This window comes from Schistocerca nitens, chromosome 1 (genome assembly GCF_023898315.1).
Source record: "Schistocerca nitens isolate TAMUIC-IGC-003100 chromosome 1, iqSchNite1.1, whole genome shotgun sequence".
In the NCBI taxonomy this organism is placed as follows: domain Eukaryota; kingdom Metazoa; phylum Arthropoda; class Insecta; order Orthoptera; family Acrididae; genus Schistocerca; species Schistocerca nitens.
Window position 1 is genome coordinate 473,305,773 of NC_064614.1, and position 12,087 is coordinate 473,317,859.

Below are 12,087 nucleotides of genomic sequence, written 5' to 3' on the forward strand. Positions count from 1 at the left end.
CGCGGTTGCACCTCCGTTTCGTAGCTTTGACGCAGCGCAAGAAACGTGGCCAGAATGGTCACACCAGTTTGTATTTCATCTAGCCGCCTACAGAATTCAAGGTAATGAGCGGCAGCCGTTTTTGCTTTCTTGTGTCCGTGTGTCCACCTACCGTGTGATAGTGAAACTGTTTCCCTGACGCGACCTAGCAACTCTGTCCTACGAAGAAATTTTGTCTGCTTTAGATGCCTATTTCAAGGAAACAGTTAATGTAGTTGCAAAAAGGTATACGTTCTTTCGTATGAAACGTACGGCCGGTCAGACTAATAGGGAGTGGGTTGCAACATTGCAAGGACTTACTAGGGATTGTGATTTTGCATGTGAATGTGGACTTCCGTATTCAGATACTATGGTGCGTGATGCAATAGCACGGAACGTTTCTGATGTTCGCATACGGGAACAGATTTTGAAACTAGTTAATCCCTCCCTTCAACAAGTGATAGACATATTGGATAGGCAAGACACACTTGACTTTGCTCAGGAATCATTTGAAACTTCGCCAGCAGTGTGTCGCATTGACCGGCCTGCCGGGCGCGCAGCACGGGACGCTAAACGGCCCTCGCGCACGTCAGCGCAGCTGCAGCCTAGCTCGCAAACACGTGTGCCGCGTACGCATGCCAATGCAGTTCTAAAATCATGCCCGCGGTGTGCAACTAGACATTCGCGTGACAATTGCCCGTCACGCCAAGCTATTTGTTTTTACTGTCATAAGAAAGGACATGTTCGAAGTGTTTGCCAGAAAAAGCTAAGATCAGACAATCAAAACCATTCCAGGCCCTTTGCTTCGCGCCGGAATCGAACCAGGGACGATCAGGCTCGTGGACCTTCGCCCATGGACATTCATGTCGTTAATTCCACCCCGTCCAGTGCCACTTTATCTAACAGTGACTGTGTTCGTCCCACAAAAAGTGTGCGTCGACGTCGCCGAAACTCCCGTAAAGTCGCAAGTGCTTCTGTACCTGTATCAGTTCAAATTGCACGTGCAAGTCGCTCTTGTCGTCAGCAGGACAATAAACTTTTTGTAGACTTGGACTTTGAAGGCAAAGTGATACCATTCCAGGTCGATACCGGAGCTGCAGTTTCATTGCTCAATCACGACACGTACAAACAACTGGGCAAACCGCCATTGCGTGCCGCAAATGTTAAGTTACATAGTTACTCTGGACAGCGTATACCTGTGTTAGGACAGTGCAGCCTTCTTGCCACATACATGGGACAGACAAAACTTGTATCATTTTACGTTCTTCGTTCTACTTCTGCAGTGAACTTGTTTGGTTTAGATTTATTTCAATTGTTTAATATGTCTATAGTAAATCAGGTCCTATTAGTGAATCAGACTGTGCCTTCCGCCAGTGTTTCTAGTCTTTGTGAAGAATTTGCAGACATTTTTGCACCGGGCCTTGGTTGCGCTAAGAACTATGAAGCACATTTGGAACTGAAAGTGAACGCGCAACCGAAATTTTTCAGAGCGCGCAATGTTCCCCACGCATTGCGTGATGAGGTCGCAAGAACATTACACGGTTTAGAATCTCAAGGTGTAATTGAACGTGTGCAGGCTTCTCTCTGGGCCTCACCCTTAGTAATTTTGCCAAAACCTTCCGGAAAATTGAGACTTTGCGTGGACTTCAAGGCAACTGTGAATCCACAACTTGTGACTGCAACTTTTCCTTTGCCCCGCCCGGAAGATCTTTTTGATAAACTGTGCCCGGGTAAATACTTTTCGAAATTGGACCTAGCAGATGCGTACTTGCAAATACCAGTGGACGAAGAATCCCAGCGCGTCTTGGTGGTTAACACGCGTCTTGGATTGTACCGATTCAAAAGACTGCCATTCGGGTGTGCATCCGCCCCTGCATTGTTTCAGCAATATTTACAAACTGTTTGTGCGTCGGTCCCTACTGCTGCGAACTATCTGGACAATATTGTGATCTCCGGAAAGACAGAAGCCGAACATTTAGCCAACCTACGAACATTATTTCAGGTATTGCGACACAATGGTCTTCGCTTGAGGAAGGACAAATGTGTGTTTTTTACTCGTGACTTACCATATCTGGGACATGTCATAAATGCACAAGGCATACATCCGAGTCCAGAGCACCTCCGTGCCATACAGGAGTTACCTTCGCCACAGAACTTGAAACAGCTACAGAGTGTGTTGGGCAAAATTAATTACTACCATAAATATGTTCCCCATGCCTCTTCCATTTCAGCTCCGCTTCATCGCTTACACCGTAGAGGTGTTCCGTTCGTCTGGACGACGGAATGCGAACGCGCCTTTCTCCGGTTGAAATCGGCGTTGCTTTCAACTACTTGCCTTACGCCATTCGATCCCCAGAAACCCCTTTTGTTGATGGTGGATGCATCGGATTTCGGGATCGGTGCTGTGCTTCTTGCGCACAAAGATGGATCGTACGATCGCCCTATTGCCTTTGTATCCAAATTGCTCTCGTCTGCGCAAAGAAATTATTCACAGATCGAGAAAGAAGCATTGGCTCTCGTATTTGGTGTTACAAAGTTTCATGATTTCTTGTATGGTCACCACTTTACCATCATCACAGACCACAAACCTTTGACATCGCTTTTTCATCCGACCAAGCCTGTACCTCCACGTACAGCGCAGAAATTCATTCGCTGGTCTATTTTCCTCTCGCAGTACCGCTACGATATCTTGTATCGGCCCACTGCTAAGCACGGAAACGCCGATGCGTTGTCCCATTTGCCTGTTGCTGAGGATAGAACATTCGATGCCTCCGAACTTGCTTGCACGTTCATTGATTCGGAAACCGATGACGTGGTCGAATCGTTTCCGATTGATTTTCGTCGTGTAGCTACAGCCACAGCTGCCGACCCTGTCCTTGCTACCGTTTTGCGTTTTGTTGCTACGCAATGGCCCTTGTCAAAGTCACGGATCGAGGATCCGCTGGTTCGCCGATTTTTTGCTCACAGGGAGAGACTTTTTGTACGACGTGGTGTTTTGTTGTTGCGTTCGGATAATGATCAATCCAGAGTCGTGGTCCCACGTTCGTTACAGTCCTCTGTCTTACGGCTTCTTCACCAAGGACATTGGGGTATAGTGCGCACGAAACAACTTGCTCGTCAGCATTGTACTTGGTTCGGAATCGATGCTGTGATTACGAATATGTGCTCTTCTTGCGTGGCGTGTGCCGAACAACAATCCGCCCCGCCGCGGAAATTCTTTGCATGGCCGACAGCCACTTCCCCTTGGCAACACTTGCACATCGATTTTGCTGGTCCATTCTGGAATGCTCGATGGTTGGTTGTGGTGGATTCCTTCAGTAATTTTCCTTTTGTTGTCCGGATGTCTTCCACGACATCATCTGCCACCATCCAAGCGTTGTCCGCTATTTTTTGCATTGAAGGTCTTCCCCAGACTATTGTTTCCGACAATGGCCCACAATTCATGTCCGCAGAATTTCAGTCATTCTGCAAGGCCAATGGTATTCAACATCTGACATCCGCGCCGTTTTCGCCTCAGTCAAACGGTTACGCTGAACGGTTGGTCCGGACTTTCAAGTCACAGATGTTGAAGTTGAAAGAGTCGCATTCTCGGGAGGACGCGTTCTTGCTCTTTTTGTCTTCGTATCGCTCTCAGCCCCGCGATGGTCGCTTGCCGGCTGAGTTGCTCCATGGTCGTCCTCATCGAACCTTGATGTCTTTGCTGCATCCGCCGCATCAGGTTCATGTGCAGCGGCAGACTCCTGCTTTTGCTCCTGGCGACGTTGTATTCTATCGCAACTATCGCTGTTCACGGCGTTGGCTCGCAGGGCGCATTCTTCGCTGCCTCGGCCGTGCGATGTATTTGGTTTTGGGGGCCTCTGGTGAGGTGCGTCGGCATCTCAATCAGCTGCGCCTCTGTCGTCGCCTGGGTTCTGCCGCTCCCCGTCTGCTTTCAGCGACGGTGCCGTCAGGTCAGCGCCCTGAGGACCCATCTACTGGCTCGCCTCATCCCCAGGTGTTACCAACGCTGCCTTCCATTTTGCCTCATGGCGACGCGCTGCTGCCACCGCCGCCGCCGCCGCCTGTACTCCCGTCGGCGCCGCCCGCAGTGGACGCGTCGCTGCCACCGCATGGCGCCTCCCTGGGTCACGCGCCACCGATCGCTTCCCGTGACCGGATGTCCTCCGCCATGGAACTCTTGCCCGCTTCGGACCAGATGTCGTCTTCGCCCGTCGGGTGCCCCGACGCAATGGAGGTCGACCCTTCGGCCCCTCCTGTCTCATTACGGGCGCATAGACCGCATGTTGACGTGCACCCTGGACTAGGTTTTCAGGCGTTTCCTAGCTCCCCTCGGACCGAATGGCAGGGTGCGGGTGGCACAGCCTCGCCTGTTGTAAGGCTCCCCACCTCATCGCATACGTCAACATGGGGTCCTCCCCACAGAGGGCGGAAGCCTTATAACATGACCGTTCGCCGATTTGCGGGGGAGGAATGTGGTGTCACCGCCAGACACCACACTTGCTAGGTGGTAGCTTAAATCGGCTGTGGTCCATTAGTACATGTCGGATCCGCGTGTCGCCACTGGGTGATCGCAGACCGAGCGCCACCACACAGCAGGTCTCGAGAGACGTACGAGCACTCGCCCCAGTTGTACGACGACGTTGCTAGCGACTATACTGACAAAGCCTTTGCTCTTATTTGCCGAGAGACAGTAGAATAGCCTTCAGCTAAGTTCATGTCTACGACCTAGCAAGGCGCCATTAGCCTTAGATAGCTTGTATCTAAAGAGTCTCACTTGTATCGCCACAATCTCCAAATGTCTCATCAAGAACGATGTATACAAAGGAAGGATTAAAAGTTAAGTAGTCCAGAAGCTACGTACTTTTCTTTATAGGATTCATTAAGTCTCCTGTTTCAGACCTCACTCCATCCTTCGTGAGTTAGCGCGTGCATCTTGGCCGCCTCTTTCAATTAGTGTGCGTAGTGTTGGCAAGTCTGCCGACACTACATAATGAATCTGTGTTGAACGTTCATGAGAAAACTGAGGATAGAGTTTTGCAAACCATACACAGGTGGAATGTGGAAAAAATTGTTAGTGAAAAACGTTGGTCTAGCATTTTATTAATTTTCAATAGAATAATCCTTTCATTAAATACTGTTGAGTAGAAAATACATAGCAATGTTTAATTAATTAATTTACTTTCTTATACTTATGGTAACAAAAATAAATTCAACTTTTATCAGTAATACTGTCTTTCCTTGTGAATGAAGTCATCTTGCCCCAGTACTGGGATAAGATGACACTTTTGCATTAACTTATAAAATTGGTGAAATAATTGGATTATATTAAAATAAAAATTTATACTATTAGGTACAATACAATAACAGGACATTTTGTTAACATGTGCAAAAAAAACCAAACCATCTCCAAAAACTAAATTCATTAAACTTGGTTATGCCTTATCATTACTGACTTGCTCTGGTCTCCCTTTACCAAGTGTCCTCAGCCTATTATAACAAAACAGTGGTTATGAATTGCAGCAGTAGTTTAATGAGCCTCAAATTTCTCTGTTAGGCATATAGCATGTGGTCATCACTCTGGAGGATAAAGCTTCTTTAATTGTAGCAGTAAAGAAACTTCTAGAATCTTCGAAAGTGATAAATGACTCAATTTTCACTGTGGCTGAGTTCAGTTTCCTACCACAAGGATCTGCCAGCTTCAAGAAAGAGAGCAACCTTTGACAAAGTCAGTGAAAATTGTGGATGAAGCAATACAAAGAATAGAGAGTTTGCCAGAGAAATGGTGTTTCTTTATGAAGGAAAAGTGTAAAATGGTGCTTTCGAAAAATCCTGATGTTGATAAACTTCTCAAAAACTCTACAAGATGACAGTTCTGTTGTAGCAGAAATGGACCCTATAATAGATCAGTCTTTCATACTTGTGTCAACTGCTTCTGTAGCTGTTGAGCAGTTATTTTCTCAGATAAAAAAATACATTGTCTGCCAGGACACCGAACATGACTGAAAAATTTAAGAAAGCATTTGGTTGTCATGAAACCAATAAGCTGATAGAACATTGTAATGCATAGGTTTTTAAGGAACATTTTCATTTTTTGTCAAATGCATTAAGCATTTGGTTTAACACTTTAAAGTTATTGTAAAAATACAATACAGCATGATATTAACAATTATGCTGATTGTGTTATTGTCTGAATTGTGCACACTAGTAAATGAATAAGTATAATGTAAGATTTTTTTGTATTGCCATTTTAAATATTTATAATGCCTTTTTCTCTGTCTTTTTGAATGATTTATAATGCCTAAAGATCTGGTCTTTAGTTTTTTGTTTCCTCATATTACCTAAAATTTTTTGTTGCTAGCTGTTCGTCTAATTTGATGCTGGTGCTGGAATTCTTTTTTGTTTAAAATGAAACAGCTGGAAAATAGTCACGTCAGAGGTATTTTATCAGTGAACAATAATATAACATCTATATAATTAACACTATGTTCCCAATACATGACTAATGAATGCTTCAAAATAATGTAGTATGGTGACTAGGCACAAGTTTTTACGTTAATAATTAAGAAGTGAGTACATGAGGCCTTTAATGGCCAGTTATACTTACTTGTCTATTCTCTCCTCTTGCTGGGTACAAGAAGCAAAATATTTCAGTGCATCTAAATCAGTTTCATTGTGACCAAGAATCTTAACCAATGTTTCCTCCCAAATGTAATGCTCACCCCACTGCAAAACAATACAGTCCCTGGAAAAAATGGTGATAAAGTTTCTAATTATCAAAGCAAATATCAGCTTTGTATATACTATAGTTATATACCTTAACTATATACTATAGTCTTTGTGAAGTAGATGAAAGCATTCAATTAAGAAAGGGAACCAAGAATGTTTTCAAGAAAAAATTCATTTTGAGCCAACACATAGCAAACTTCTTCATTTAATACTTAGTTTTGACATAATAAATCATGAATTTCTATTCACTGCACAAGCTTTAATATTGAGAGAATTTCTATTTAATGCTAACTACACATGTACTTGTTAACTAATTGAAGGCTTCTAAAGATAATATGAGGGTGTGCTGAAAAGTAATGCTGCTAAAGTTTTTCTATGAAAACTCTTAAGGCTTTTTAAATAAAACAAAAATTATTAACATTTTACATCTTTATTCTATATGTCTACATACTTGCAGTCCTCTGCCACTAGAGAGCTCCATATTGTGATGTGTAACATTGCAGTGTGTAAAGTAACTATGTCAGTGCATGAGAAGCAGCATGCTGTAATGGAGTTTCAAATTTGAAGAGTATGTCCACACATGTAGAACACTCTCCTTCACCATGAAAATGCCAGACCACACATGAATGCTGTAACATCTGCAACATCCACTGCTTTGGGTTCACTGTCATTGATCAGCCTCCATATGGTCCCAACTTTCCCCAGCTGATTTTCACTTGTTTCCAAAACTTAAAGGACACCTTTGACAGCTTTACTTTGATAGTCATGAAGCATTGAAAGCAAACATTAGGATGTGTCTCCATCAAGAAAGCGAAACATCCTAAAGTGATGGTGTGAATGAACTGGTCTCTTGCTTGGAGTAATGCATTTGTCACTAGGGTGACTATGATGAGAAATAAATATGTATACATGAAAAATAAAGGTGTAAAATGTTAATAACATTTATTTTATTTGAAAAGCTTTAAGAGTTTTCACATTTAAAATTCAGAGGTATTACTTTCCAGTATAACCTCATTGACTCTAGTGTTCCACAAAGTCTTTTTACAGGCCAAATTTTTATGAAAGGTAGAGCCGAAGAAAAATACAGTTACAATTAAAACAGCATTAAAAATTATGATGGTAGTATAGGAAAATAAAAATGGAAAGCAGAATATCAACTGATATGTTATACTTATCAGAACATCCTTTGGAAATCACTGAGATTTGGCAGATGCACCTATATGGATAAAACTTGTCACACTGCACTAAAAAAAGTAAAGGAAGAGAGTGATGGCTTCATATACAAAAACTAGTTTTTTAGTTGTAATTCCGTCAGGTTAGTGAACATTGAATTGCTCTTCTCTTTGCCTGCTGAATCACATTAAAGGATCTGGAAACACAAGGTAGTACAGCAGGAGACAGCAACTGAGTGACCTGCTTCAACTTTTCAGTGTTTTCAACCCCTGAGAGCTCAGAATTCTTCTGCTTTGTAACAATATTAGAGAAGGAAAGTTGCTAGTCACCATATAGGAGAGATGCTGAGTCACGATAGGTACAACAAAAATATTCACACAGTTATAGCTTTTGGCCATTAAGGCCTTTGCCAGCAATAGTCACACATACAAACATGAACACGCACACATTCACACAAACGCAACTTGCACACTTATCTGCAGTCTCAGACAACTGAAACCACACTGCAGTGTGTGTGTGCATGTTTGTATGTGTATTTATTGCTGACAGAGGCCTTAATGGCCGAAAGCTAAAATGGTTCAAATGGCTCTAAGCACTATGGGACTTAACATCTGAGGTCATCAGCCCCCTAGACTCAGAACTACTTAAACCTAACTAACCTAAGGACATCACACACATCCATGCCCAAGACAGGATTCGAACCTGCAACCGTAGCAGCAGTGCGGTTCTGGACTGAAGCGCCTAGAAGCGCTCGGCCACAGCGGCCAGCGGCCGAAACCTATATTGTGTCAATCTTTTTGTTGTTCCTATCGTGACTCAGCATCTCTGCTATATGGTGAGTAGCAACTTTCCTTCTCTAATATTGTTACATTCCAGCCTGGTTTTTCCATTGTTTAATTTCGTCTGCTTTGTGGTTTTTGTGTCAGCAGACTGACATTTCACTTTCAGAAGTAAAGTATTGGTAAATCAATCTCTTTGTCTGTAACTTAACAAGCTAGTAATTACACCAAAGGTAATCATTGGGACATGTTTCATCAAGAAAATAGAGTGTTAATAAGATAAGATAAGATTCTTCTGTCTGATAAGACTCAACCATAAACCAAGTACTTGCCATGTTGAGGTGGCTTGTGTGCCTCATTGATATGTATAGCTAATCATAAGTGCAACCATGATGGAGGGGTATCTGTTGAGAGGACAGACAAACACATGGTTCCTGAAGAGGGGCAGCAGCCTTTCTGATAGTTGCAGAGACAACACTCTGTATGATCAACTTATCTTGTCTTATAACATCAGTCAACATGGCATTGCTGTGCTGGTACTGCAAATGGCTGAAAGAAAGGGGAACTATGAGGGGAAGGCAAATGAAAACTGAACAGCAGCCTCACAGGATCATGGAATGTTTCTGTTCAAAAATAATCACCATATGCATTAAGACATTTATCCTACCAGGAGAAGAGGTGATCAATTCCTGTTTCATAGAATGTAGTTGGCTACTGAATCACACTGACTCTTGCAGTTCCTCATCCAATTGAAACTGACATTCACACATGTCTTTCTTCAGGTTGCCAAAGATGTGAGAATCATGCAGTGAAAGATCCAGGCTGTATGGAGGATGTTGCAGCATTTCCCAACCAAAACACTGAAGCATAGTCTTTGTCCAATTGGCAGTGTGGAGTGGGCATTAGCGTGCAACAGGATGACTCCGTCCAACAGCATTCTGACAGCCTGAGGGAAAATGGCAAGGTAACAGTGTAAATATCTCACATCTCCACCGCCAAAGAAACCAAATCTGTTCACACAAATTCCGACAAAGTCATGATGAACTTCTTCTTTGACTGCAGGGACCCCTCTGCTCATCAAGTTCATTGAGCATGGAACCAAAATCAACATGCATGCTATGAAGACACTTTGTTGAAACTGTGACATGCCATGAAGTCAAAACGTCAGTAAAAACAATGCTGCCAGCAGGAATCATCCTGTTGCATGCCAATTAGACAAAGGCTTCACATCAGCAATTCGATTGAGAAACGCAGCAACATCTTCCATGATGTGAGGATCCTTCACTCTGTGGTTTCGACATCTTTGGTGACCTGTAGGAAGACATGTGTAGATGTCACATTGAGTTGGAGAAGGAAGTACAAGAGTGAGGGAAAAGTAAAATAGACTTTTGGATCCATCAGTGGCCAACAATGTTCTATAAGAAGAAATTGACTATCTCATCTCCCAGTGGGATAAATGTCTTTAAAGCATGTGGTGATTGCTTTTGAATGGAACCATTCCATGGTTCCTTTGTGGTAGGTGTTCCATTTCCATTTGAGTGCTGCTCTATTGTCTGGTTACATGATGATGGCATCCTCTTGAGTGAAATACTCTAGAGGTTTATTAGTCACCAATTTGGATCACTGAGCAGGGACTACTAGGGGGGTTGGCATCATCAGGAAACACAAAACTGGAATTTTACATGCCAGAGAATGAAATATCAGATCCTTTAATCAGGCAGGTAGATTAAAAAATTTAAAAAAGGAACTGGACAGGTTAGATGTAGTGGTAATTAGTGAAATTCAGTGGCAGACAAACAGAGTGTCTGCTCATGTGAGTTCAGGTTTATAGATACAAAATCAAATAGGGGTAATAGAGGAGAAGGTCTAATGAGGAATAAGGAAATAGGAATGCTGGTAAACAACTATGAACAGCATAGTGCACACATTACCATAGCTAAGTTGGGCTCAAAGCCAATTACCACCTCAGTGGTTTAAGTTTATATGGCAACTTGGTCTGTAGATGATGAAGAGACTGAAAGAATGTATGATGTGGTAAAAGGAATTATTCAGATAATGGAGAGGAAAATTTAATTGTGATGAGGGACCTGTAATTAGATAGTAGGAAAGGGAAGAGAAAGAAAAATAATAGGAGGATATGGACTGAGGAAAAGGAATGAAAAAGGAAGCTGTCTAGTAGAATTTTGCATGGCCCATAATTTAATAATTGCTAACACTTCGTTTAAGACTTGTGAAATACGGTTTTATGCGTGAAAGAGACCTGGAGACACAAGAATGTTTCAGATACATTACATAAAGGTGAGACAGAGAATACAGAATAAGATATGAAGAAACAGCAAGAAGGTAGCAAATTAAGGAAGTGAAACCTGTCTATGTTGAAAGAACCAGAGGTTTTGAGAGTTTCAGAGGTAGCATTAGGCAACGCTTGACTGAAATGGGGAAGGAACACAGTAAAACATGAATGTGTAGCTTTGAGAGACAATATAATGAAGGCAGCATAGGATCAAACAGATAAAATGACATTACCCCATAGAAATCCTTGGATATCACAGCAGGTGAAACCAAATATAGATGTCAAAAAACAACATTGACAGAAAGAGAAAATGGTTAAGCAGGAATGACAAGAGGACAAATGTTAAGCTATGGAATCACAGACAAATAGGGGAAAGGTAGATACCACCTTTGGGAAAATTAAAGAAGCCTGTGGAGAAAAGATATCAAGAGCTCAGGTGGAAGAGCAGAACTAAGCAAAGAATGGAAAGTGGGAGGAATACATAGAGAGACTGTATAATGGAAATGTTCTTGAAGGCCATATTATAGGATGGGAAGAGGAAATAGATGAAGATGAGATGGGAAATATGGTACATGGAGAAGAATTTGACAGAGTTCTGAAAGACCTAATCTGAAACAAGGCCCCTGCAGTAAACAAAATTCCCTAAGAAGTGATGACATTCTTGGGAGAGCTAGCCATGAACAAACCATTCCACTTGGTGTGCAAGATATATGAGACCTGGGAAATACCATCTGATTATAAGAAGAACATAATAACTTCAAGTCCAAAAAAGGCAAGTGCTGGCAGGTGTGAAAATTACCAGACTATCATTTTCATAAATCACAGTTGCAAAACAATGACAAAAATTATTTACAGAAGAATGCAGAACTGGTTAATGCCAATCTCGGGAAATGTAGGTTTGGATTTCAGATAAATACAGGAACTTGTGCAGCAACACTGACCCTACAACTTCACTTAGAAGCAAGGTTAAAGGAAGGCAAACCTATGTTTACAGCATTTGTTGACTTAGAGAAAGCTTTTGACAATGTTGACTGGAATACACTCATTGAAATTCTGAAGCTAGCAGGGATAAAATACAGAGAGAAAAAGGTTATTTAC

General features: G+C 42.4%; 1 protein-coding gene across 1 annotated transcript in view; it reads right to left on the reverse strand.

The window, feature by feature from the left end:
- The window catches only part of LOC126251949 (aminopeptidase N-like), a 278,934-nt gene that overhangs the window by 46,746 nt on the left and 220,101 nt on the right, over positions 1 to 12,087 (reverse strand). The window contains exon 16 of the mRNA XM_049952717.1: positions 6,623 to 6,760. Within this exon, the coding sequence (XP_049808674.1) occupies positions 6,623 to 6,760 (138 nt within the window). The remainder of the gene's footprint in view (positions 1 to 6,622; positions 6,761 to 12,087) is intronic.